We start from the raw sequence: 27,726 nt of genomic DNA, 5'->3' as shown, positions 1-27,726 counted from the left end.
TTGACTCTTGTGTAGAGTCAATTTAGACTGATGTGTACCACGGTTCTCTGACGTCCAGCCCTGTAGCACTTTGATAGGCATTATATGCTGTCTGATTCTTCTTTTTGTAAGAGAAATTGTGACACGTGAGCTGTTGGATGGTGGAGCCCTATCTTCCCAACTCTGTGTCTTCCACAGTCACTAATAGGTGTGTTGAATTCTTAGTCTAAGAAAGTAATTTCTTAAAAACTTCCATTTTCTTTGGCGTGATTCCTGTTCTGCAAGCAGGTTTTTCTCCAATTTTTTTTCTGTTACTATGCTTTCATAAATTTGGTTGTATATTGATTTATTTTAGCATTTTTTTTCTTTAGGTATGGGAGGGGCTCATTTGCAGCCTTTCCCCTGACTTCTGGTCTGCTGGCTCCCTGTAACTTAGAGTTTGTGTGTAGAGGTGTGTTCATACAGGCTTTTGCTATCAGTTTCATTTAGCACGGGTTGGTTCCACCTGAAGGTGAGCAGTTCATGTGCTGTGAATAAAGCTAGCAGAATATCCACTTAGTATGTGTGTTGTAAGTGGCCACATAAGGGAGAGCCATGGAGAGCCTTGCACATTATGGGTGAGTGCATGGGGAAGGGATAGGTCAGGATTCATCTGCTGGGGTCTTTTAGTCCCCAGAGTGTGTACATAACTGTATGACAATCAGATTATCACCCCAAGGAGATGGTTGTGACCCTTGGGACTGTGAGAAGAACTGCAGCTGTGTTCGGTGTAGGGTACCACCTGAAGGAGGGTATGTGAGGGGGACATGGCTCCTGTGATGTAAACACTGCGACCAGAATGTTATCAGGTGACAGCTGATACCCACAGGCTAAGCAAGGAGGTGACACAATAATCAGAGAGTCTCTCTGGAGGAAGTAGGCCTTTGAAGTGTGGGGATGAGCCTGCAAACAAGAGGAAGAATGGATTCATCAGACCTGGCAGAGCAGGGAGGGGGGAACTCTCCAGACACGAGAGCCAGAGAGACAGGAGCCTGTGGCTGTGTCTCCCAGGATTCTCTGCCCACACCTTTTTTTTTTCTATTCATTCTGATAATCTTGTTTTTCATTTAATGAAAATCAATTTTTTTCCTCATATAATACATTCTGATTATGGTTTCCCCTCCTCATACTCCTTTCCTACCCCACTCCAATCTGGATTCATACCCTTTCTCCCTCTCCTTAGAAAATGCTGCCCACACTTTGTTGAAAACTTGTAGGCGCCAGGCAGTGGTGGTTCACGCCTATAATCCCAGCACTTGGGAGGCAGAGACAGGCAGATTTCTGTAAGTTTGAGGCCAGTCTGGTCTACAGAGTGAGTTCTAGGACAACTAGGACTATTACACAGAGAAACCCTGTCTCGAAAAATCAAAAAAAAAAGAAAACTTGTAGGCCTTTGCAGCTTAAGGCAGACATTTCATAAGTGATTTTAGGATTCTTTTAAACAAGTACTACCATTTTGGCACTAACTGGTCATGTTGTTGTGGCTGTCTTTTAGAAGACATGGGTTGGAATGGAGAGCACAGGGTTTGAGTCCAGTCTGGAGACACTGGATAATGATGAGGATGTCTGTCCACATTCTCTGTCTAGTCAAGTAGAACCCTGAAATTGAAGATCACAGGGTGGGGGGGTGTGCCTTTGGAGGGAGGGGTAACCTTAGTGGTTCCCTAGTGCAGGAGGCTAAAAGGAAGAGAGGCCTAGGGTGGGGATCCCCTTTTGTTATATATCTGGGGTTATGGTTCTTAACCAGAGTTGTCCAGGGACTCTCAGCAATGTCTGGAAACATTTTGGTAGTCACAACTGGCTGAGAGAGGGTAGCTGTGGCATCTAGTGGGAAGAGGCCATAAGTGCTCTGTGCCCTTTTTGGCTTCTCAGCCTTTGTCTCCTCTGGTTGCCTCAACACGTCCCAGAAGCATACAGGGATGAGTCCCCACCACTGAGTGATATGTTCTAAATGGCCTCGGGGCTCAGACTAAAGAACTCTGGCCTAGTGCAGTGAGGCATTGTCTGTTTTTTTTTTTTTCTCCTTGCTTATTTGACTGCTTGGTAAATAGCCATCTCCCCGCCTCATAGTCTCAAGCAGTGCTTCTTGGTGTGTCAACACCTTGTTGCCACTTCAAAATTAGGTCTGGACCTATGGAATTTTTGTCCTGGGCCCTGGAGTCCCACTTGTCTTACCTAATAGGTAGTCTTGCACTCCTTCAAGACTCAGTTGCCTGTGCTTAGGATGTAGCTGTGTTTCTTGTCACTAGCCATCTTTTTTTTTTTTTTTAATGATTTCTTTATTTTTATTTTATGTGCTTTGGTGTTTTGCCCACATGTCATATCCCCAGAACTGGAGTTACAGACAGTTGTGAGCTGCCATGTGGGTGCTGAGAATTGACCCAGATCCTCTGGAAGAGCAGCCAGTGCTCTTAACTGCTGAGCCATCTCTCTAGCCCCCAGCCATCTTATATAGTCATTCCAGAATGAGTATGCCTAGCCCTGCTACCCAGGGCACTTAGCACATGTGGCCCATTTCTGGTGCAGAACTCATGGGTGCTGGCATCCATGAACAGCAGAAATAAAAAGGCTGCAGCATCCCATGTGGAGGTGGAGGGAGGAGATCCTCCAGGGGTGGATCTTGTAGAATGCTGCCTCTCAAGACCCTCCCAGATGGTATGTAGGGGAGAGCAGGCTGGTCTGATGTGGGACTGGCATACGGTCTGAGGTTATGCCACGTGAGTGACAGATGTCTGACACCCAGATCCAGTCTCCTGTTTGAGAAGGCATCATAAGTAAGAGTTGCCCTCTTTCTGGAGAGAGCAGCCATCAAGCTTTGCTTCTAAGGGGCAAGAAGAAGGCAAGCACAGCCTATGAGCAAATGCTAGCAGTGCCTCCCCTCCCCCAGGAGGCCAGGAAGAGGGTAGTAGGAGGGGCGGTGTGATTACATTCATGGAAATGAGCCTGCTAGGAGAGGAGCCGCACACGAGTGTCAGCTGCTGCTGCAGCTCCGTGCATCCGTCCCCATCCCCGGGGCTGCGCCAGCCTTCCCTACCAGGCTCTGTTCACTCCCGCCTGCTGTTTGGCCATTCGGCTTTTGTCTCCTCTGGACGCCTCCTCCCCTGCCCTTGTGTGCTGGCACACAAATGCTGTCCTTACTCCAGCTCTCCCTGCACCCAGAGCTGGGAGAGCTCCGGGGAGCCTGGGCCTGTGGGATTGCTGTACAGATCCACCATGGCCTCTGACATGGAGAACCGAGGACCAGCTGAGGCTTTGATGTTGCTGCCCAGGGCTTGACAGGACACTGGGGCCACAGAAGAGGGGACACGCCGCTGCCGGTAAGATCCTGGTGGATGGTGCATGGATCGGGTCTGCAGCCCCCCCCCCCCCCGTTTTACCTAGATGCAGCCTCTCCCACCCTGCACCCCATACCCTGCAGCAGGCAGCAGGAGCTGACGTGTGCCGCTGACTCTGCATGTCTGTCCTTGGATTCCCGTCCTCTTCTTTCTCCTCTCAGGGATTTTCCACAGTGCTTCTAGATAGGAATTCAGTTATTTGTTGTTGTTTCTTCTTGGCCTGAGACTTAAGAGCAAGCCAATAACCAATTCTCAATTTTGGCTTTGATGAGGTTAAAAATAGGGTAGCAGAAAGCCAAGGGGCAAATTCATGGCCAGACTCTCCTGTCTAGATCTGCCCACCACTTGGGGGTTTTGCTGACTCGGGGCCTTTGGACCTTCCTGGTTGGGGCAGCTGAGGTTCTAGCAATACACACTGAGAAGAGCGACCCCAGGTCCTTTCCAGCTGCTAGACAGAGAAAAGGCTCGAGTGTACAGGAAGAGTCAAGGTTGTGTAAAGGACTGGTGTGCAAACAGTCTTTAGGGAGGAGATGAAGTGAAGGAGAAGTGACTTCTGAAAACCCCCAGTCTGCTTCTGTTTGGGATGCACAGGGGGTGTGGTGGCCCAGCTGTGCAGTGTGATGGTGGCTGCAGCTGGCAGGCACCAGAATGACAGTACTTCCCCCAAAATACAAGTGTCCTCTGACCCCCAGAGGAGGGGAGCCTCATGACCTGGGTTCCTGGTGGAATAGGGACTCTCCAGCTGTCCAAGAGCTGAGAACCTAGTGCTATCTCAGAAGTGTCCAGAAGGCTCTTCCTTTCCCAGGGCTCCCAGCTTTGTCCTGCATAGAGAAAGCTGCTGGGAATCCTGGCTGTGGCACTGCCCCTGCCAGGTGTTAAAGGGTAAGGGTCTCTCAGCTGTGAGGACAGTCACTTGTGTTTTAATACATCTACATTTTTAGGATAAAATTTGATGACTTAGTTCTTGTTACTGCCTCGAAATCTGACCTCATTTCCCTTCAGTGGGCTGCTCAAATTTACAGCATGCAAACTCAATTTTGAGTTCTAGGATTTATTGGATAAATTGTGTTGATTCTCTTCTCTAAATGATAGTAAAATATCTTCATTTTATAAGAATGTTCTTGGAGCTTTTAAAATACATGTTCCTATTCCATGTCTACACACAAGGAAACTGGGGAGAGGAGAGGTCATGTTTTGTCCAAGGTCACAAAGAAGTCAGTGAAGTCCTGGTTGGTCCTGGGCCTCCTCCCTCCCTCCTGTCCCTGGACAGTGTCCACTCTGAATTCAACAGGCAAGGCTGAGGCAAAGGCTGTTGTTAAGGTAGTCATCAGAGGAGCTGTCCCTGAGCCTTGAGAACCGGACCAAAGTCTTCCCTCAAAATGCAAAATATGGCAATAAAATCTTTAGTACTCCTACTTCTAAGCAGAGGCCTGGATTGGTTTGCCTGGAAAGAATGTAAACTAGAGTGTATAAATGTCCACACTGGCAGTTTGCCCATCACATCTGTCTTGAGGGTTGTCCATGCTTGCTGCATGTGAATTGAACAGGCTTTGGTCCTGAGTATGTGAATTTCTTTAAAACTTGTATACTGCAGAAGGGTAGTGCGTCAAGGTGTCTTTCAAGGGCCAAAACATAGCAAAAAGGATCTGAACTGGAATCAAGAGGTTAGACTATTGGCATTAAAATTTCTGTTTATTTTTAATTATGGTAAAATCCATATAACATAAAACTTACCATCTTAACCATTTGAAGTATACAGTTAATGGTGCTGAACAATGGTAGTGTATCCATCCCCAGAAATGTTCAACACTAAAAGGTTGCCACTCTGTCCTTATTAATCTTCTCACCACTCTCACCTCCCCAAACCATCACTACTCTCTCTATGAGTGTGACCCAAGGACCCTTGAGTAAGGGAACTCTTACAATGTCCCTCTTGTGACTGGCCATTTTACTGAGTGTCTTCAGGGTTCATCTGGGCTATTGTAGCATCAGAATTCTCTTCCTTTTAAACCCCTAATAGTGTATTACATTTTAGAAGGATTGCGAAGGTTTTCACTCAGAAGGAAGAAATGGGATTGGTTCTCTAAAGTTGACAGACTCTATAAAGGTGTGGTGGGAACTCAGCACACTGCTGGCAGCAAGTGTGTCACTAGGTCTCTGACTGTGGTCACACCCCTTTCCTGTGTCCACCTTCCCTCATCCTTGGATCCTGATCACTATTCCGAGGACTGGAAACAACTTCTGGCTTGCTGTGTAGCCCAGAGCATCAGGCTTTGGGTGTTTCCTCTTTTGCTGTTACCTGAAGGTAGGTTGCATTCCTAGTCTTCCTGAGTGCCTCAGCCCATCACTTGTGAATGGGGAGTTCTAAGTGAGGGAAGCCAGACTCCAAGCCAGGTAGCAGTGATCAATAAGAACCTTGGTACTGTCTTTGAATCTGCAGCTGCTGCCTTCTGTGCCAGCCCCTCCTGCCTTGCCCCGGTTCCCTGCTGTTTCTGACTCACCACAAGGACAGGGCTTAGGGCTGTTACTTTCCCCACTATGGTGTAAGAGCCATACTCCACTGCAGAGTGTTCTGGGAAGCAGCCTGTCAGCTTATTGTCGGTGAGGGACACACACTGATGAGATAGCTTGCCCAGGACCACACAGTGGGTGAGTATGGACTGTAGGTGATATAGCCAAGTGGCCCTGGGCAGTTCCACAGGTAGGTGCAGTGCCCAATAGACATGGCCTTCATTAGCATGCACTCCTAAATTGTCCGTGACCTCTGGGTCTTCTCTAGGACTGCTGCTCCTCCAGGAAGGGAGAGTCCACTGTCCAGCAGTGAGGTAGCAGTAGTTACAGGTTAGGTGAGTATCTGTGGTGTGTAGGCAAGAGAGGAGGTGAGTGAGCTGAATCTGAAGGTGAAGGGACCTGGTTTAGCTCAGGGTGCCCACTGAGCCAGCTCTTCTAGCTCTTTTCCTGTGCCCAGTGGTTACAGCAATGGATGGGGTACTTCCGTCTTACCAAGAGGTGAGCAGCTGCTAAGCATTGGTGTGGCCACAGTACTGGAAAATTTTTCAAAGTGTAAGTCCCTGGATTTCCTGGGTGACAAAGTGATATAGGCCTCTGGAGGGGACAGACTCTGGACTTGTTGCCAAGATCACACTGGCTAAGTCCACTTGGGGGCAGACAGTGGATGGGTTGGTGCCTTGCTGTGGCTGGTGCTGCTGACTTTCAGGGCTCTTCACACTGTGGGAAGTTTCAGCAGCAGCTTCCTCCTGTATCTGTACTCTTGGAACTAGGAGAGCCACTGTCCTCTCGGAGTGGGGGCCAGCTCTGTGGGGATATGGGGAAACTTGGGCTTCATTTGCCACCTCTGCAGTTCTGGGCTGTGCTTAGGTTTGCCTGAGTAAGTGAGAGGCAGGGAAGGAGTGGGGAGAAGGAGAGAAAGGAAATACAAATATGCATGTTCAGTCCAGGTCCAGAATAGAAAAGGCAGCTTAACAGCAGAGCTGTATGGAAATATGGGGGAGCCCTGGGCTCTGGGTTTGGGGCTATTACCATGGTAGCCATGCTTTGTATATTTACCTTCTTCACAGTGAGGAGAAGGTGAGCCCTCCGAGAAGACCCATTTCTTAGTCACTCTTCACTGTCTCCCTGTAGTACTGCATTAAATGTAGACCCTTTTTAATCCACTGAGGCCCGGGCTCTGGATGCTGGTTAATCATTATGGCGGTTAGTAAATTGGTTAATAATAATTAAAAACAAGGCAGGTAGTGTATTTTCAAGCCAGGCAGAAAGGTGTGAGGGGAGCAAGATGACCCCAAAAAGCAGGAAGAAGGAAACCTGCGTTCCAAAGCATGCCTGGACCCCTCTGACTTCACAGCACCCACTAGGACTGGGTAAGCGCCATGCATTTGAGTAGTGGCTGCAGTGGCTGCTAAATAGAACTGATGTCACAGGAGCTCCGTCCCCAATGAGACCTCGTGGCAGGCACACCACTGGGCAGCTGTGACAGAACAGAGCAGGGACTGCAGGGCTGCAGACTGATGCCTGCCATCCTGTGCACATTTCTGTTCCTTGGCTTGGAAAGAAGGCACCGTCCCTTTAAGACAGTCCTCCTTTGTATGTGCTGGCTGGACCATGTTTCAGCTCTGAGTTTCTGCCTACAGTTAAAATCTGCAAAGCAACATTTAAATAAATAAATGAGAGCTTCCCTTGTACTGCTTTTGCCTTCACAGCTGGGCACAATGGCTTCTTGTTGTTTGGCCTCTTTAATCCCCCTCATTAAACTGGAACCTGGGAAAGGATTGGTGAGGAGACCAGTGCCGGACTGTCCCCTCAGCCTGCTGGCTGGACACCTTACAAATTAACCTTAGGGCATGGGTTCCTGTCCCTCTGGCACAGACAAGGGTGAGTGATGGTATAGCAAGAGAACTCCTGATCTGTCTTCATTGTGCTCAGACTGTGGCAAGGACAACCTGCTGCCCTGCCCAGTGGCCATTCTTTTAGAGAAAAGGGTTTAGCCGCCTCCTGGCACGGAAGCGTGGCTGTAGCACGTGGCAGTGGGGGAGGGGAAGTTGATTGTTGTTCTGCCATCTGGCCTGTGTGTGGGAGCTCTTGTGCAGTTTAACCCTGCCAGTCCTTGGGGTTAGATAGCCTTCCCTGCTGGTGCCCCCAGGTCCAGTAGACTGGGTCACCCAGTGCCCCTTGTCTGTCTCTCCCTTTTCCTTCTCAGCATGGTTCCATTGTTCACAGCATCTGTGTTATCAGCCCAGGTACCTGGAACCTCCATACCCCCAGCACCTAGCAATCGTTTCGATCCTGTGTTAAATGAAGCAATCATTGGCATTTGTTTTTTTCTCTGGCACAGAGGCTTGAACTAAAGATTTGCTTTTGGTAAGATTTGGTGTTACATTGGTAAGATTTGGTGCTGAGTTGGTAAGGTTTGGTGCTTCACTGGTAAGGCTTGGTGTTATGTTGGTAAAGTCTGGTGCTACATTGATAAGGCTTGGTGCTTCATTAGTAAGTTTTGGTGCTATGTTGGTAAGGTTTGGTGTTGACATTGGTGAGTTTCTGCAGAGTGAAGTGCTCTTTAAAATGTTAGATTTCTCTCATCTTACAGCAAAATTCCAAAGAATAAAATGAGATCTAGATTGTTTTTGTTTTTTTATTTCTTCTCCTAAATTCTTGTTCTTCTTTGAACCAAAATGGAAGAAGCATTGATTTCAGGTTATTAACTATTACAGAAGTAACTTAGAGATCACATAGTTAGTGTCAGGAGACTGGATCAAAGCAAATGACAGCAAATGCCATGGCTTTTTTGTTTTATTTTTAATGTCTTTATTATAACTGCAAACTGGCCATTTGTGTGGCTGCCAGGACACAGAAGCCTTTTCCCTGGAAACCCTGGTTAGTGTGTCAGACAGATGACATGTGAGTATTCATGGGAACCCCATCATTCCGTTCTGGGACCTGACCCCCAAGGCAGCCACAGCCATGAGCTCCTTGGTGTTGGTCTGCTTGGGTCTTGAGTAGCTCGTTCCTGTGTCAGAGCCAGGGACAAACTCCTGGTTTCCTCCTGTGGCGGACAGAGGCTCCAGCTCGCCTTCTCTCCTTTTGAGTAGTTTACTGTGCCTTCTAGTTCTTCTGTTTTTTTACCTGTGCATGTCCCGTGAGTGTGTCTGCATTGTGCACTTCTCATCCCTGGTCTTTACTCAGGCTCTTGCTTCCTTTTCCTCCTCCTCTGCAGTGGGGACCCTGATTCTCTCTCAGGTGGCCCCATCCTGTCACACCTCACTCACCCTTCATGGTAAGAGCTGTTCTTCCTTCTTGGGGAGCATTTTATGCTTTGCAAACAGACGGATTCTGAAAGCAACAAGCAGCAGATAGTACAAGATTGGAGATACTGGTGAGCTGCTCCAGCATCCCTGCTACCCAGACTTCTCACTTACTTTTTCCCAGTATTCCTTTTAGATGTGGGGTTCCCCCACTATTTGCAGAACTTACCATTTTGTTAAGAGAACGTGAAGTGGTGTCTGCCCATTTCACAAACACTTCCCAGTATCTCCAAGATGGTATTGCTATATAGTCCTTGCTGGCTTCAAACTCAGGCTGCCCCTGCCTCAGCCGCAAGAGTGTTGGGATTACAGACATGTGTTACACACCCCATTCTTTTATTTGTAGCCTGTTTTGTTTTTGCGATACCTTTCCTACAGTCCACAGTTTGCACACCAGCCTGTTCTACATGCTCTGCCCTTTTGCACACCAGCCTGTTCTACATGCTTTCTGCCCTCCGCCCAGTTGTTTGCCATCCTCAGGCTCCTGAGTTGGACCTGTCCCTCGTCCTGCATTGTGCCCCACTTGAAGTCACTTTAGAACATGTGGCCAGGAGACTGGCTCTCTGCTACTTAGACATCTAATGATTCTGACTTATCTCTCTCTTGGCTGAGGATTGGGGTCCAGGAATTTTCATTTAGAATTTTGAAAGCCTTCAGGGTCCTCACTGGACTGTGTGGATCTCTTCAGCTGTGGGCTGATGAACCCCACTCCCTGCCCTGTGGAGGTCTGGGGGCCTATTTGCTTCTATTTATTTCTCTATAGGACCTTATGTTTTACTGTGCCATGAACTGATTGGCTGCTCATTTTTAGGTCTTTTCTTGTTGTTCTTCTTATAGGTTTGTCCTTTAGTCCTTTCTTGACATGTTTTATTTAGATAGGAGGATTGAAAAAGGGAAAAAGATTTAATTTGCAAGAGTATGTTGGTTTGTTTTTTTCTCTTTACCCCCTTTTCAAGGGTCTGGGTTTTTGCTTTGCTTTGTTTTGTTTTTTGAGACAGAGTTTCCCTGTGTAGTTTTTGTGTCTATCCTGGATCTTGCTCTGTAGATCAGGCTGGCCTTGAACTCACAGAGATCCTCCTGCCTCTGCCTCCTGGGATTAAAGGCATGCACCCCTTTTCAAGGGTCTGGGTTTTTTTTTTTTTTTTTTTTTTTTTTTTTTTTGAGTTTTCTGTTCACTACAGGATCTGTTTGTTTGTTTGTGGTCTTACTCTTTCCCACTCAGGTGTAACTGTAAGAGAGAAGCTTGGGGGTAGGTGGGAAGGCTGTGAGGGGGTTGGGTCTTAGGACTTAGGGGTTTTGCTTAGGTGGAGCAGGAGGAGCCTTTGCCACAGGGACTGTCAAGTCTCCAGGCATCAGCATCAAGGGCTCCCATCCCAACTGGGTCAACTACCCATCAGATAGCTTACTTACCAGCAGCTAATCCATTCTTGTTTGCTTGGGGATAGGTGTATATTCCAATTCTTTGGCACATAGAGCCCTGTGGTGAGGTACCAGAGATATGATGGCATCCAAGACTCCCAAGAAGGCCTCTGTTCTCATGACATTGCCTTCTGAGTCCCAGGTTCCTGTCAGAGAGACTACTGATGCCCCACAGGAGTGTAGGTTTGTTGACTTTTTAGACTTTCTTCCTTATTTTTAAAGTAACATCTTGAGAGGCAGATAGTGAGAAGCACAATTTGAATGTGAAATGCAGATAATGGGCCATGACTGTCACATGTGAATGAAGGGTGGGTTCTCTGATTCTGGAGGCAACCACAGAGTTTCTGACTCAAGTGATAAATGTTAGCAGCCTGGGGATTGTAGCACGAATCTTAAAAGTTTTTATTAATAAAAACAAACCTGGAGCCAGGTATTGGGGTAAATGCTGGAAGATCAGAGAAGCAGAACAAGCCACAGCCACCTCACCTTGCCAATACCTCAGCTGATTCTGTTTCCTCAGACTGGATGCCTCTCCGCTGAACTGTGCTGCTCAAAAGCCTAAAAGCTTAGCCAGGATCTAGTTCCTCATCCTCACGCCTTAAATACTTTCTGCTTCCCACCATCACTTCCTGGGATTAAAGGCTCTTGTTACCACACCTAGCTGTTTCTAGTGTGGCTTTGAACTCACAGACATCCAGAGTGATCTCTGCCTCTGGAATGCTAGGATTAAAGGTGTGTGTGCCACCATTTTCTGGCTTCTATATCTAGTGGCTGTTGTGTTCTCTGACCTCAAATAAGTTTATTAGGGTGCATAATATTCTGGGGAACACAATATCACCACAGGGGATAAGAATTTTTTTTCCCCATCAGCTTTGTAGTAAGGATCTGGGATTTATTAGTCTTGTTTCTGCTCAAATGGAGACTCATTGATGATATGATTAACCAGGTCTATAAGCATCAAATCAGATCCCAGGTATTGATATCCTCATGAAATAGATACGTTTAAAGTGAACTTTTGCCTCCAAAGCCATGCCATGTCAGGATGAGCGTGTGTCCATCTGTGCTATAAACAGAAGTGTCATTCCAGCTCTGAGGGGTCAGCTAAACACTTTACTGCATCACACCAGTGTGTCGCCAGTGTGAGGCCTTACTCCATCACACCAGTGTGTCGCCAGTGTGAGGCCTTACTGCATCACACCAGTGTGTCGCCAGTGTGAGGCCTTACTGCATCACACCAGTGTCACAGTGTGAGGCTTACTGCATCACACCAGTGTGTCGCCAGTGTGAGGCCTTACTGCATCACACCAGTGTGTCGCCAGTGTGAGGCCTTACTGCATCACACCAGTGTGTCGCCAGTGTGAGGCCTTACTCCATCACACCAGTGTGTCACCAGTGTGAGCCTTACTGCATCACACCAGTGTGTCACCAGTGTGAGGCCTTACTGCATCACACCAGTGTGTCACCAGTGTGAGGCCTTACTGCATCACACCAGTGTGTCACCAGTGTGAGGCCTTACTCCATCACACCAGTGTGTCACCAGTGTGAAGCATTACTGCAGAGGAGTCACACTGGGCATCATAGCTCAAGGGTGCACCTTGATTCAAGAAGAGAAGAAATCTGTCTACCCATCCTGAGGATGTGGGTGCCCTACACCACACTGTGCAGAAACCGGAGCCAACACTTTGTCCACTGGACACCAGTCAGGGCTTGAGGCACCACAGTTAAAACCTTTACCCATTGTCATCTGTAGCCCACAGTATTAAGTGGAAAATTCCAGAAACAAACAGCTCATAAGCCTTCATTTGCATTCTGAGTGGCAGGATGAATTTTGCAGTTGCCTGCTCTACCCTTCTCTGTCTGTGACCCTCTGTAATAGTGAAAAACTGTTTACTCATTTCACTGCTTGTACCTCAGGCTGCCAAAGTTTGGCCACAGTGTAGGATAGTGCCTGGGCCAGACAGAAAAAGCATCCAATGTGGATGTACATGTAGACAAAACCAGTCTATCTGTGGGTCCAGAGGTCTGTTGGGGTCCTTAGAATGTGTCCTCTGAGGGCAAGGGAATACATCTCTATTCCACTCCCTCCTCAGATCACCCGTGAGGACGGACAGCATGTGACTGAATGGATTATGTAGTCTGTCTGAAGTGGTGGGGATGGGGTACAGGAGGCATGATGACTCGAGATGTGGGAACAGGGACACTTTGCCGGTTTTAATGCTTGTTCATGTGGCCATCTCTTCTGACAGAGAAGGGCTTGGAATGAGCAGCCAGTCACTGGGGGTCTATGGCAATGTTTATTTTCTTCTCTGTTCACAAAGAATCCTCACCCCACGTTTTCTAAAACAGCACAGAGCGCTCAAAGCACTTCACCTCTGGCTTCCACCTTAGGTGCCTGGGCAGCTCCTGGGAGCTGTAGTTCCACTTTTGACCTCCTGGGAGGGAGCTGAGGCCTGTCCTCTCCCAGCTAGAAGGCAGAATGGCCTGACAGATGATTAAGGCCTCTCTCCTCTCCCCACTGGGGTAGCATCTCCCTGTTCTTCCTTTGGAGCTGTCCTTGGTCAGCTGTCTAAGAGCTGAAGGTCCCACCTCTCTTCTAAACCTGCCAGAGTGACTCCCAGCAGCTGTCATGTCTGAAGTTGCTTCTGGCTTCTTTCTTGGTCATGTTTTACCTACAGGTCTTTGGATTTTTTTTTTTTTTTTTGTGGGAAGATGCTTTCTTGGTGACATGTCTCTCTTTGCAGTTCCCAGTGACCTGACTGCAGAAGAGCGTCAAGAACTGGAGAACATCCGGCGGAGGAAGCAGGAGCTGCTGGCTGACATTCAGGTTGGAGGGTGCTGGGAGGCTGGCCAGTGTAGGAACACAAGGTGCCCTTAAGGGCTGGTGCTCCCACAGCTCTGACCGAAGTGAGGTGTTAGTGGCTGCCTGTGACTGACCAGAAGGTGGGGTCTCGGAAGGCCTGCCCTGCTGCCGCTTGTCGGAGCTTGAGTGACTCTGGGCGCAGTTTTCCCAGCTGACGCAGCACAGAACACAGGCTCAGGTTTGCTGGCACCTTCTGTGGGTCCTGACTGCTCCTCACCAGCTGAGGGCATGGGCTGCAGCTCTGGTTCCTTTACTTCTCTCCTTCCTGGTCACAGGATGAGAACAACAGCTCCCTCACACCTTCTGGAGAGGACATGACAAGCACTGCTCTGTACAGGGTGATCCCTGCAGATAGCTGGGATTGTAGACAGCAGTGTTGATGTTTTTCCAAGTTCCTTTTCATGACAAAGGCTGTGCTGGAAAGAGGGCCCAGGAGCCCTATGGTGGGTTATTTTCCCTCTGAGCAGCTGGATGGATGCTCTTCTAAAACCCTTTCTAAGATTTCAGGGGTGAGGAAAGGAGGGCCTGGAACCTCAGCACAGCGAGGGAGGACAGGCCTGCTTGATGTTGGTGACTTGGGACTGTTTGGATGTCGTCCGTCCCCCGTCCCCCACCCCCACCCCCGAGTCTCTGGTAACTGCTAGGAACATGGAGGAGCTTTCACCCTCCCCTCTGCATGGAGACAACTGTAGCTAGAGTTTTTTTTGCCTTGCCCACAGTCAGGACAAATCTTTGTCACCCGACAGTCCCACAGCCGCTCAGACCCAACCAAGTAAACACAAAGACTTACATTGGTTACAAACTGTATGGCCATGGCAGGCTTCTTGCTAACTGTTCTTATGTCTTAAATTAATCCATTCCCATAAATCTATACCGTGGCTCGTGGCTTACTGGCGTCTTCACATGCTGCCTGTCATGGTGGCGGCTGGCAGTGTCTCTGACTCAGCCTTCCACTTCCCAGAATTCTTCTCCTCCTCATCCCGCCTATACTTCCTCCTGCCTGACTACTGGCCAATCAGTGTTTTATTTACTAACCAATCAGAGCAACACATTTGCCATACAGAACATCCCACAGCAGACTCGCCTCCCTTACAAGACTGAGTGAAGGGGAGGCAGTGGCTGGTAGTGATTTTGATGCCGGGGGTGAATGGTCAGCAGATTTAGTGGGACATTCCCATGTCCAGTTATAGCTGCAAGAAGCAGCAGTGTAAGTCCAGCACAGCCTTTGCTGATCCAGCCAACCATGTGTGTGGGTGCCTGTGTGCTGTGAGTTCCATCATACTGGGTTTGGGAACTGCAGACTGTTCTGAAAGACTGTGCCAAAGTGGATGTTCTTCTTCGAGTGCACCTTCTTAGCAGCATGTACCTAAGACACTTCTCCGCAGTCCGGGGCCGTGGGCCAAGTAGCTGTCTTCCCACCTTTGCAGTCCTGAAAAGCTTACTGTCTGCCGGGAGCCCAGGAGACACTTGTTGAGTAAATCCACTCTCCTAGTTGACCTCTTAGAGTTTCTGCGCGTGCCTCTGTTGTCGTTCTGTCCTGCTGTGTCATGGTCTTGGGATGGAGGGAGTTGTGTGAAAGGCTTCGGAAGTGTCACTGTGGTCTGCAGCTCTCATCCTGGTAACTCCTGTTTACAGAGGCTGAAGGACGAGATAGCAGAAGTCGCTAATGAAATTGAAAGCCTGGGATCCACAGAGGAAAGGTGAGTCTGCCTTGCTGCTGGGTGGGCCTTGTGGTCTAGCTCCCAGTGCACCATCCTCCCACATGTTCTGTCATGTTCAAGGAGAAAGCAGGGTTCTCCTTTGTAGTCCTAGCAGATACACAGAAGCCTTCATGGCCTTCCTCTGAGTCCTCACCGCAAGGATCTGAACATAGGAAACTTTTTTTTTTGAGACATAGCCTTTCTACATAGCTTTGGCTGTCCTGAAACCCGCTATGTAGCCCAGGCTGACCTGGTCACAGAGATCCACTGCCTCTGTCTCTCAAGTGCTGGGATTAAAGGTGTGCGCCACTATACCTGGCCACAGGACACCTTTCACATGTACAAAACCCAGCTAGAAAATTCAATGGTACCTGAAAACCTTAAGTCAGTTGTTCTCAGCCTATGGGTCATGACCCCTTTGGGGACCGACCCTTTCACAGGAGTCACATATCAGATATCCTGCATATCAGATTATGATTCATAACAGTAGCAAATTTACAGTTGTGAAGTTGCAACAAAATAATTTTATGGTTGGGGGTCACCACAGCATGAGGCACTGTATTAAATGGTCACAGCATTAGGAAGGTTGAGAACACTGCTCTAAGTGCTCATAAATTGTTGTATAGATTATTTATTTCCCCTTATGTTGTCCACTCTGTATGAATTTTTAAATTTTCTGTTTTACTTTTGTTTAACGGAAAAGCCTAGTACGAGCTGCTAATGTGATTTTCGAAGGCTGGTGTGCCCACTTATGTGTGGTGTAATGTCAAGTTCACTTGCACTTCCTTATGCTTAGGGGAGAAGAATGTGGAGATGATTACAGTGTAAAATGACAAGATGTCAGTGACTTTGAATGGAATTCTCAGGCCGTTTCTACTGCCTCACTCGATAAACGATCTGCTTCCAGTTAGTTCCCTCTGTGTCTGTGTTTTTCTAAGCCTAATCCTCCCTGTCTGACTTCATAAGGCCCTTTGATTTGTTATTTTAAACTTGTGTGGACAGTGCCATTAGGGAGGAAGCTACGTCCTCCACAGAGAGCAGCTAGGAGGGCACTGTCAGCCTCTGGGCTGTCTTTAGGGTCACAGCTTTCTTACTTTCTATTACATTTTTTATTTTAGATTTAAAAATGTTTATGTATTGACTGCTTTGCCTGCAAGTATGTCTGTGCACTACATGTGTGCCTAGTGCCCATGGAGGTCAGAGAGAGCATCAGATCCCCTGGAACTGAAGTTATGGATGGTTGTGAACTACCATGTGGGTGTTGGGAACTGATCCCTGTTCCTCTGCAAGAGGCCACCTCTGCAGCCTCTTACTGTCTGTTAAAAAACAACAACAACAACATAGAAATTGGTAGATTAAGAGTTTATCTAGAGAGCCAGGTGGTGGTGGTACATACCTTAAACCCTAGCACTCAGGAGGCAGAGGCAGGCAGATCTCTGAGTTCAAGACCAGCCTGGTGTACAGAGTGAGTTCTAGGACAGCCAGGGCTACACAGAGAAACCCTGTGTGAAAACAAACAAACAAAAGGGTTCATCTAGATTTAAAGCTTCTGCTCTAGAAAAGGTAACAGGCTGGGTGTGATGTTGCACACCTGTAATTCCCACACTTGGAAGGAAGAAGCAGGTGGATCTTTGTGACTTTGAGGCTGTCCTGGTCTACATCATGAGTTCCAGGACAGCCAGGGCTACATAGTGAGACACCATCTCAAAAACCAAAAACCAAACAAACAAACAGGCTAGGGATGTGATTCAGTGGTAGAATACTTGTCTGGCATGTGTGAGGCCCTAGATTCAATGCCACCATCAGCAGCTCTCCCACCACAACAAGCAGGTAATTGCTGAAGAGATAGACAAGTCGCAAAGTAGGGGAAGGTAGCTGCAGCTTGTGTATCTGAGGAAGACCTTGTCCAGAACAGACGCTCACACAGTGCAGTGACACACAGACTACCTGAGAAGAGGGACACAGGTCCTGAGCAGATCCTCATGCAAGAGGCAGTAAATAATAGATGCTCCGGTCTGACGGCGGTGGCGCACGCCTTTAATCCCAGCACCCGAGAGGCAGAGCCTGGCCTCCTCTGTGAGTTCGAGGCCAGCCTGGTCTACAGAGCAAGGCACCAAACTACACAGAGAAACCCTATCTCAAAAAACCAAAACCAAAACAAACAAACAAACAAAAAAAAGATGCTTGTGTGAAAGAGACTTGGTATCATTAGCTATGAGGGTGAGCAATGTAAAACTACCATGAAATGCAGCCTCACATATCCTGGAATGGCTAGAATCAAAAGATATAAAATACATGTCCAGTGCTGATACCCAGCAATTCAGGTGTTTACTCAAGAGAATGAAAATATGTCCACAAAAACCTTTACCAAGGTTATTTACAGCATTCTTATTAAAATCAACCAAGCTAGAAATGGCCCATCTGTCTACCAGTAAGTACATGCATAAGTAGGCTGGGACAATGGCCCATTACTCAGTCGTATTGGAGGAGCATACTGATCCGGTGCAGGAGCGTGTGCAGGCCCCACAGACACAGGCTAGAGAAGCTGTTCATATGTGTATACATAGTACCACATGGACATAATACATACTTCTGTCATAAAGCTGAGATGAAAACCAGGACACACCGTTAGGAATGGCAGTGGATTCTGGCCGGTGTCAGAGGGAGCCCTGACCAGAACCTAGTGGGAAGATGGGAGCAGGCTTTCTGGGGTGGTCACCAGGGCACGCACGCACGCACGCACGCACGCACGCACGCACGCACGCACGCACGCCTGTCAAAACTGTGAATGGGGCACTGAGGATGCGAGCCTTGCACTGAGTGAGAATTATCTCTGTTGTATTTTAAAAGCGACAAGAAGGAGTCACACCATACAACAGGGCTCTTGGGGGAAGGACAGAGAAGGGGACAGAAACGGTCCCTGGGGACGAGAATGGAGGAAGAGAAAGAGACAAGAGGTGGGCAAGGCCCGCTTTTATTATAAGGAAAGCAGCTAATGTGCACAGGGGGTGCTCTTGGTGGTTGCAGCTGAGGACATATCCTGTCAGGACCTAAGGGCAGGCCAGTACAGATGCCTAAATGCTAACAATCTCTGAATTTAAAAATCAAATTATTGGCCTTTTCCTGGTTCTAAGTGAATTTTTTTAATTTTAAAAATTACATTTATTTATTTAGATATTTAGTGGACAGCACACATGTAGAACTCAGGACAACTTTGTGGAGCCAGCTCTGTCCTGCTGTGGGTCCAGGGGATTGAGTGTAGATGGTCTGCTTAACTGCAAGTCCCTGTACCTGTTGAGTCATCTCACTATCCAGGAATATATGTTTATTGCAATAAACTGGCAAAAGATGGAAAAGCATGAAGAAAGCAGATTTCCCATGATCAGCAACCCAGAGAGAACCACAATTAATATCATAGCATACTTCCTTTCTGTGTCTTTTGGTGCCAGCACACATACGTGGAATTCAGGATACTGTTTGCTTAATGTCCTGTGGGTTATCACGGTCCCAGTGGACTGAAGACCCCCGTGGTGTCAGCAGCTAGGCACTGAGAACACTCAGCTGGTGAACTTAAGAAAACCAGCTCTCTGTTCACTGGGCTTAGTTCTTTCCATGGAGTCCTGATCTGCCCATCCTGAGCTAGAGAATCGTGCCTCGTTTGGAGATGCTCCATCTGAGTGGACAATGGGATACCATGGGAACTTTGAGTAAACAAGCAACACCATCATCTGATGAAGCTTAAAACATGAAGAATGCCCTTAAAGGTGACATGTAAGGGCGGACAAGATGGCTCAGCACACAGAAGTGTTTGCCGGGCAAACCTGCTGGCCTGAGTCAACCTCTTAACCTGTGTAAAGGGGAACAGAGAGCTGACTCCACAGAGCGGTCTTTTGACCTCCACACCCATGCGTGCACATCATGTAGGCACACACAAACAAAATAAGTAACAAAATGTAAAGGTAACATAAAGAAAAAAGACCAACTTTCATCAATGCATCTGGTGCTTGGGAGCCCAAGAGCCACATGTCAGTGATTTTTGGTTTAAACTCTGGAGTTGAAGCTAGTTTTCCAATATTGAAGATCAAAAGGAGAGCTGTTCTGCAGGTTCTGAGCATCTGTGTAGTCGGGATTTCTTATTAATTCTGGCTTTTCCATAGGTGTGGTGTCGTGCTTGTAATCAAAGTCCTAATCAGCATTCTGTAGCAATAACTCCAAACACTATGTAAGAAGTAGAGACAACATAATACTGTGAGACATAAAGCTTTCTCAAGTTGACCAGTTGATGCAGCTGGTGTCCAAGGGAGACTGTGCTGAAGTTAGGATGGCTGACCCATAGGCGCTGATGACGTTAGCCAGCCACCTACAGTGACTATCCCTTCAGTCATAGACAACAATGGATAGCTAGGGGCAGGAGCTGACTCATGGAGAACTGGGAACTTTAGCCAGCCGAGTCCTGGGAGTATACCAGGCAGTCATAAGCTACAATGCCGAATGGCTAGGGGTGGGAGCTCATTCATGGGGAGCCAGTGAAGTTAGCTAGCCACCCCTGTAAGCACTCAGAGTGGTCAGAAGCAGCAATAGTAGCTGGCAGAGATCTGGAAGTATACTATTGAAGTCTAGACTCTTGGTTCTGGGCTTGCCAGAGGCACAGGAAGCCTTCAGTAAGGAACCAAACCAAGGCAAAGGATGCTGAGGGCCCTTGTGGGTGTTTATGTGCCTTGCCGTTGTAGGGCCTCCAAGTATTGCATACTCTAATAGGAAACCAGCTGCTTTTTCTTGTTTTTGTTTGTTTTGTTTCATTTTGTTTTTTGTTTTGAAATATGGATCAAAGTAGTATTCTTGGATTTAGGGAAAATGTAATTAGATAACCTGAGACTCATACGTGTTCATTCCAAACCTCAAGTCAGCCTAGCCAACCATAGTGGGTTCACGACTGTAATCCCAGTATTTGGGAGGCAGAGGCAAGAGGATTGTTGTGAGTTTCTGCCCACCCTGAGCTACAGAGTAACCTCCTTGTCTCAACCACGAAAAAAGAAAAGAGGGACTTTCTTTTATTATTATTATTATTAAAGAGATTTTCTATTCATTTTACATACCAACTACAGATTCCCCTGTCCTCCCTCCTTCTACCCCCCAGCCTTCCTCCCTAACCCACCTCCCCATTCCTACCTCCTCTAAGGCATGGGGAGTCAGCAGAGCCTGGTACATTCAGTTGAGGCAGGTCCAAGCCCCTCCTCCCTGCACCAAGGCTGTGCAAAGTGTCTCACCGTAGGCACTAGGCTCCAAAAAGCCGACTCATGCACTAGGGACAGGTCCCAACCCCACTGCCTGGGGGCCCCTTAAACAATTCAAGCTAAACAACTGTCTCACCTATCCAGAGGGCCTAGTCCAGTACCATGGGGGCTCCTAAGCTATTGGTCCACAGTTCATGTATTTCCACTAGTTTGGCTGGTCGTTTCTGTAATTTTTCCCCTCATGGTCTCGATGTCCCTTGCTCATAGAATCCCTCCCCTCTCTCATTGTTTGGATTCCTGGAGCTCAGCCTGGCACCTGGCCATGGATCTCTGCATCTGCTTCTATCAGTCTACCTCTGGGGATTCAGTCAGTGCTGATGTGCTCCTTAAGACAATAAATAAGTTATTTCTGAATAACTCATTTGCTCAGAAACTGTAAAATTACTGTTAGTTCCCGTATACACCAGACTTACAGGAGGTTTTAAAAATGTCACCTAGACTCTACTCCTAAAACTTCTGAGTCACTAACCCAGAACCTGTAACTCAGTTCATCTGTCGGATTGGATAAAATGGGCAGGAGTCCTGATCCCTTCACAGACACATTAGGTGTGTGAGTGAGAGCTGGCATTCTGCATCTGACTTGCTCCCTCAGATGTTTGTGACCACACCTTGAGAAGCATGGTCTGTGAACTTGCATTTGTTTAGGCTGATGCACAGTTAAGAAAACTGTTGCTTGTTTATACAGCATCCTAAAAAGTTAAATATAAAAGTACTACATGACCTGTCTCGATACAACCTTGACCCTTCTGCCCAAAAGAAAGGAAAACGTGTCTGCCACAAGGGTGGACATGTGCTGATAACAGCCCTGTGTGCAATGACCCCAATCTTGATTCTGTCTATCATCTGAAAAGCAGATGGAGGTAGAATGTAGAGGAACGTCGCTAAGCAGTAGGCAGAGTGTTGTGCTGCAAACCTTGAAGACAGCATGCTAAACAAAAGTCTAGACACTCCATGATTCTGTCCACACAGAAGCTGCAGAACCAGGCAGATCTGTGCACAGAAAGTTGACTGAGAGCTCCTGGGGGTTGAATTAGAAATGTGGGTAAACTGGAAATGGGTATGGGGAATTTTGTTGGACTGATGAAAATGTTCTAAAACTGGTTATGGTAATGGTTGCACAACTTAGCTTACTAAAAGCTTACACTTAAAATGGGCAGATTCTACAATATGTAGACAACAAAGCTTAAGAAAATAAAAATTCTAAGAGAAACCATGAATCTAGAGGGAAAGAGGCAAATGAGCCTGAGCCTGAGCCTGGGCCAGAGCTTCAGCTGACCATGCTTAGCTGGACCAGTCTTCCAAAGCTGTCAGCAGGCGCATGTGAGGACTGCTCTAGCCCCCGCCAGAACTGCCCCCGCCAGAACTGCCCCCGCCAGAACTGCCCCCGCCAGAACTCCCTGCTGCCAGAGCACTAATGGCTACACTTCTCTTTCAGGAAAAACATGCAGAGGAACAAACAGGTAGCCATGGGCAGGAAGAAATTTAACATGGATCCTAAAAAGGTAAAAAGCAAAAATGAAAATGACCAAGGCCAGAGTCTGAAGGTGGGGCTTTCTTAGTGGTCAGATGGGAACCAGGGGCGTTTTTCCTAAGCTACGGTGTTCTGGACTGGATGTTGGGTGGTTACCCCCATTGTCTGGGGCTCTAGTTCCTAACCTGCAATGCCTCTGTGGGTGTCTGCTGGTGGATGTTTCTTGGACGTGCTCCAGGGCCCATGGCAGCCTCTGCTTCCCTCGTTGTCACCAGCTCTTTCTGGTCTTTCTGCAGGGGATCCAGTTCTTAATAGAGAATGACCTGCTGAAGAATACCTGTGAAGACATTGCCCAGTTCTTATACAAAGGGGAAGGGCTCAACAAAACAGCCATTGGTGACTACCTTGGGGAGAGGTGAGGCCTTCAGAGAGGGTGTTGTCAGAATCATGGGAGGAAAGAGCCCCCTGGTGCCCAAGTTCATGGGGTGGCTGTGGTATGAGGGCAGCAGTAGCCCTGTGGTGTTGAGTGGAAGTGTTCTCAGGAACACTAACTTACCTGTCCAGGGGTATGCAGGTGCCTTGCTTGTTTAGTTAGTAAACAGAGCCTGTCCAGTGTCCTCCTATGGATGGCCAGACTTGAGAGGCCTCCTAGCCTGGGACTCAGGAGATGCCATCTGCTTGGGATCAGGATGGGTGTTGGCCTTGGTGACAGGGATCTGACTTGTGCTCCATCCCTGCCTCTTGTTTGTTTCCTGACAGAGATGAGTTCAGCATCCAGGTCCTGCATGCGTTTGTAGAGCTGCATGAGTTCACCGACCTGAACCTCGTCCAGGCCTTGCGGTGGGTGTTGTCAGTGGGGCACCGTGGAGTGGGAGCGTGACCATCCTGTATGCTGTTGGACTGCAGTTCTGTCGTGGGGGTTGTTGTCACTATCTTGAAGTATTTCAGGGGCGGCCATGTGCACGCCTATGAGTGGGAAAGCGTTTGCTAGGACAGTTCTTGGTCTTGGGGGTGGTAGGACTGTTCAGTATCAAATATTGCAATTGTTTCCACTCTTCAGAAAAGAAAGCCCTTTATTTCTTATCCTAAACTAGGTAGCTGTGTATTTCATTTTAAAAAGAAAAAAAAAATCAACTTTTTTTTTAATTTGGTTTTTCGAGACAAGGTTTTTCTAGGTAGCCCTGGCTGTCCTGGAACTCGCTCTGTAGCCCAGGCTGGGCTTAAACTCACAGAGATCCTCCTGCCTCTGCCTCCAGAGTGCTGGGATTAAAGGCATGTGCTACCACTACTTAGCAACTTTAGTTTTTTAACAAAGCTTATTTTATGCCTTTTGAAGAAACTGTCTTTTTAATTTTCTCTGCTGTAGGTTTAAATCCTGAGGTTATTTTTTGAGCTGTGATTTTTAATAGGTGCAGTAATGGCAGAACTAAACCCATGGCTGTGGGCCCATGTTACTTACATGGTTTCATCATGAATGCTCTGAATGAATCCTTACCTTAGAGTTCACTTTAAATGATTAACATCTGTGCTTCAGTTCTGAAGAGGGGGAGCTGTTCTTTGGAATAGGAAAATCTCAATTTCTCAGTTTACCTAAGCACCTTACCTCCAGTTAAGGCCACAGTGATGGGCGGTGGCTAAATTGGCTTCTGTTCAATTTCTGTAAAAATGGACTGAAGCCCCTCACCTCCCTTTGCCCTCTGATACTAAAGTGGACTGAAGCCCTTCACCTCCCTTTGCCCTCTGATACTAAAGCCATGACCAGCAACAGAACAAGTCAAAGCAATGCTCCTGTCTCCACCCTTAGGCAGTTCCTATGGAGCTTCCGGCTCCCTGGAGAGGCCCAGAAGATTGACCGGATGATGGAGGCCTTTGCCCAGCGGTACTGTCAGTGCAATAACGGGGTGTTTCAGTCCACAGGTGAGTGGGGAGGAGAGCTTTTTCCATAAGGTTCTCTTCTTGGCAGTGAAGGATTTCTAAGACAAGAGGCTGAGTCCATGCCAAGAACAGTTTCTTTTCGTTTTGTTTTGTTTCTTTTCTTTTCTTTTCTTTTCCTTTCTTTTCTTTTCTTTTCTTTTCTTTTCCTTTCTTTTCTTTTCTTTTCTTTCTTCCTTCCTTCCTTCCTTCCTTCCTTCCTTCCTTCCTTCCTTCCTTCCTTTGATCCTTTCTTTTTTTCTGGAGCTGAGGACTGATCCCAGGGCCTTGCACTTGCTAGGCAAGCACTCTACCACTAAGCTAAATCCCCAACCCCCAGAAACAGTTTCTTAATGGTATGTATACGGTGAAAGATTGGAAGCATCCAGAAGACCACCACTGAGGCACAGTAAGACCTGGTTGTGGCTTAGTGGTAGAGTACTTCCCCCACGTACATGAGGCCCTGGGTTCCGAATTACCCAACATGTAACTGTTGAAGATGTCTCTAGAAGCAGGCTGCTATAGCATTTGTCTGTCATCCTAGCTACTCAGGAGGGAGAAGCAGAATTATGACTGTAGTCAGCTAAGCATAACCTTGTCTTGGAAAGAAAATCATGATCTTGTAAAGATATTGGCATGGGAAAATGATAAGATCAACAAAAAAGCATATGTATGTGTGTGTATATATGTGTGTGTACATGTGTGTATGTATATATGTGTGTGTGTATGTATGTATGTGTACATGTGTGTATGTATATATATGTGTGTGTGTGCATATATGTGTATGTGTGTATACATGTTTGTGTGTTTGTATATATATATTATGCATATATGTGTGTATATAAATGTGTGTGTATATCATTTGTATATGTATGTGTATGTATTTATCCCCTATGTAAGTATGTATCCCATATGTATGTGTTGGGAGGACAGTGTGTTACAGTGTCTATAAAGTGATTTTATTACATAGTCACATTTATATAGAAGAAAAAAGCAGACCAAATTATTACTGAATTGTAAGCAGAAGTGGAATTTTTCTGTCCCAACCTCCCAGTTCCAAACAAACACACAAACGCTTATATTAATTACAGAATTCTCAGCTACTAGCTCAGGCTTATTATTAACTAGCTCTTACTTTTAAATTAACCCATTTTGGGTTGGGGATTTTGCTCAGTGGTAGAGTGCTTGCCTAGCAAGTGCAAGGCCCTGGGTTCGATCCTCAGCTTAAAAATAAAAAGAAAGAAAGAAAGAAAGAAAGAAAGAAAGAAAGAAAGAAAGAAAGAAAGAAAAAAAAAAACAAAGAAAAAAAAGTTACTTATTTAAAAAAAAAAAACTAACCCATTTCTATTCATCTATTGTCATGTGAGCTGTGGCTTTACCAGTCCTCTGGCATCTTGCTTCTTGGGCAGATCCCTCGAGTCTCGCCCGACTCTGCCCTTCTTCATCCCAGTCCTCAGTTTGATGGTCCCACCTAACTTTATCCTGTCTTGATACAGGCCAAACAGCTTTATTATTAACCAATGAGAGTAATACATATTCACAGCATACAGAAGGATCATCCCACAGTACTTAATAGAATTGTAGGTAGTTTTTAATCTTTTTTATACATTGTATTGGTTTGGAGTTTTGTTGTGTGGCCCTAGATGGCCTGGAACTCCCTTTGGAGACCAGACTGTAGTGGAACTCACAAGAAATCTGTCTCCTGAGTGCTGGACTAAGGGATGCTCCCAGCTGGCCATTTTATTGTTTCCCTATTCTTTCTGTCTGAAGAAATTGAGTGGCTTCGGTACACTCGTGTGTCTTGCCCCTTTCAGGAGCGTAAGCCTGGGAACAAGAGTGTGTGCTCGGCTTACCCACTCTTCCTGCCCATGATCTTATATTCTTGATCTTATTCGGTTTAGTGTCTCCTGTCCTGGGTGGGTGTTTCCTTTGCTCTCACATCCTGTTCTTCTCTTCCCTAGACACTTGCTACGTCCTCTCCTTTGCCATCATAATGCTGAATACCAGCCTACACAACCCCAATGTCAAAGACAAGCCTACGGTGGAGAGGTTCATTGCCATGAATCGGGGCATCAATGATGGAGGAGACCTGCCTGAGGAGTTGCTCCGGGTGAGCTTCATTTCATCAGGCAAAGCATTTGCTCAGAACAGGATCATTTCTGTAGGAGAAGAGACAGGGGATAACTTGCCAAGTGCCTGCTCTCTTAATTCATTTAAATATGTGAATTTCACAAAGGCCAGCTGAGAAGCAGCAAGGGGAAGAGGCTTCTAAATCTGAAACTAAAGGCTTGAGTAGACTCCAAGCTGCTATTTTTTTTCTTCCTTAATTATCCACCAGGCATCTTATTTTTGTCCCTGTAAGCTGCTGTAGAGCAGAAAAATGGTTGGTTTTTCTCTAGTCCTTACCCCAGGCTCACAGTGAATGCTGTGGAATGAGTAGAGAGGGGAGAAAGAACAGCTGCTTCTAGAATGAGACGTGCAATGTCATCTTCTATCCCAGAACCTCTATGAGAGCATTAAAAACGAGCCCTTTAAGATCCCAGAAGATGATGGCAATGACCTCACTCACACTTTCTTCAATCCAGACCGAGAAGGCTGGCTGCTGAAACTCGGTAAGTAACCTTCCCCAGCTTGGGGTCCCTGCAACAGAGCTCAGGAAGAAGGGCTGTATGCTCACAGGCTTGGGGTGTGGGGAAGGGGGCATGTCACAGGCGTCCCACAGAGACTGCCCTGAGTTGTGTTCTTACAACAGTCCACCTCCAGACAGGAAGCTGCTGAAGCCACTCTCCATAGAACGGAGACTCCTGGACACAGACTTTGCCTTTATAAACATTGCCCATGTGTATCTGAGCCCTCTTGTGTTCACTCCTGAATAGATGGCCATGTTCTATGAGGCACTTTCTATGATCCACCACCCGCCTCTGCCTCCTACCCTTGGGAGGGTAACCAGCCATATCCATCTCTCTACTTCCCATCCCAGATTTACCCCTGCACTCCTGCCCCACCCAGTGCATCATCACTTCCCTCTGCATCTGGCTCCCACAGGCAGTGTGCATGGCAAATCTAGAGCCCTTGGCTGCAGCGCAAACCACAGCACTCTTCCTCATGCTCTGGCAGTGGCCCCTTTCCAGTCCCAATCAGCCCCATTAATGATTGTGTCATCAGTAGCTGCAGGTGCATTTCTCTTCCCTCTGCCAGAAGTGAGCCTGTATTGTTAAGATTTATGGTCATGCCTTGCCAGGAAGGTGACAGAGTAACTAAACAGAAGAAATTCAATGGGTTCTCGTGCATATTCATGTCCACCTGTGGTTGCTTTATTATCAGACATACAGGAGGTCTCTGAACTCTCTGGACATGAAAATGTTCAAATTTTTTGACCACTAGAGAGCACATTCCAGTTTCCTTCTTCCTTGGCCTTTGATGAGCTGAATCCCATATCAGCAGGGCATATTCTATTGGAGACATGCTCTTCTTCCATCTCGGTTACTTGCCCCGACCAGCAGCATCTTGGCCATTACTGACACATCCATGGAAAGTAAGATACATGCCCTCTGCTACTAACTCATCCAGATAGCTTAGGGTTGACATTTCCTTTAAAAGGCCCAAAGCATGTGTTTACACATGACGATTCATAAATTCCTTTCAAGTACTGCTTCACAGATTAGAGCCCTGCAGTGTCTGACTGTGGCCAACAGTCAGTAAGCTCTAAGCAGAGGGTCTGATTTGAAGACTCTGAAATGGTTAAAGCATGGGCAACCTTCTCCACATTCTTCTTGCCCAACCCAGAGAGTGAAGAGGAAATGTGCCGGGAATTTCAAAAGTGTGTCCAAATTTAGATTTCCTTCCCTCCAGGGAGATTTGTTTCCATGCGAATGCTAAGTGTTGGCTTTGACAGCTGA

General features: G+C 47.1%; 1 protein-coding gene across 4 annotated transcripts in view; it reads left to right on the top strand.

The window, feature by feature from the left end:
- Cyth1 (cytohesin 1) overlaps positions 1-27,726 on the top strand; it is a 95,490-nt gene that overhangs the window by 46,368 nt on the left and 21,396 nt on the right. For 2 of the 4 annotated variants that reach the window (XM_028892590.2, XM_028892589.2), the window contains exons 2-9: positions 13,333-13,415; positions 15,087-15,151; positions 21,881-21,947; positions 22,213-22,331; positions 22,676-22,756; positions 23,721-23,833; positions 25,789-25,937; positions 26,328-26,439. In XM_028892590.2, coding sequence (XP_028748423.1) covers positions 13,333-13,415; positions 15,087-15,151; positions 21,881-21,947; positions 22,213-22,331; positions 22,676-22,756; positions 23,721-23,833; positions 25,789-25,937; positions 26,328-26,439 — 789 coding nt within the window. Of the gene's footprint in view, positions 1-2,978; positions 3,336-13,332; positions 13,416-15,086; positions 15,152-21,880; positions 21,948-22,212; positions 22,332-22,675; positions 22,757-23,720; positions 23,834-25,788; positions 25,938-26,327; positions 26,441-27,726 lie in introns of those variants that run through there. The other 2 variants (XM_037201141.1, XM_037201140.1) reach the window with 2 other exon arrangements.

The sequence above is a fragment of the Peromyscus leucopus genome, chromosome 8b, assembly GCF_004664715.2.
Source record: "Peromyscus leucopus breed LL Stock chromosome 8b, UCI_PerLeu_2.1, whole genome shotgun sequence".
NCBI classification, from domain to species: domain Eukaryota; kingdom Metazoa; phylum Chordata; class Mammalia; order Rodentia; family Cricetidae; genus Peromyscus; species Peromyscus leucopus.
Note: the sequence above shows the minus strand (reverse complement) of the source record. Positions and strands in the feature narration are given on the sequence as shown.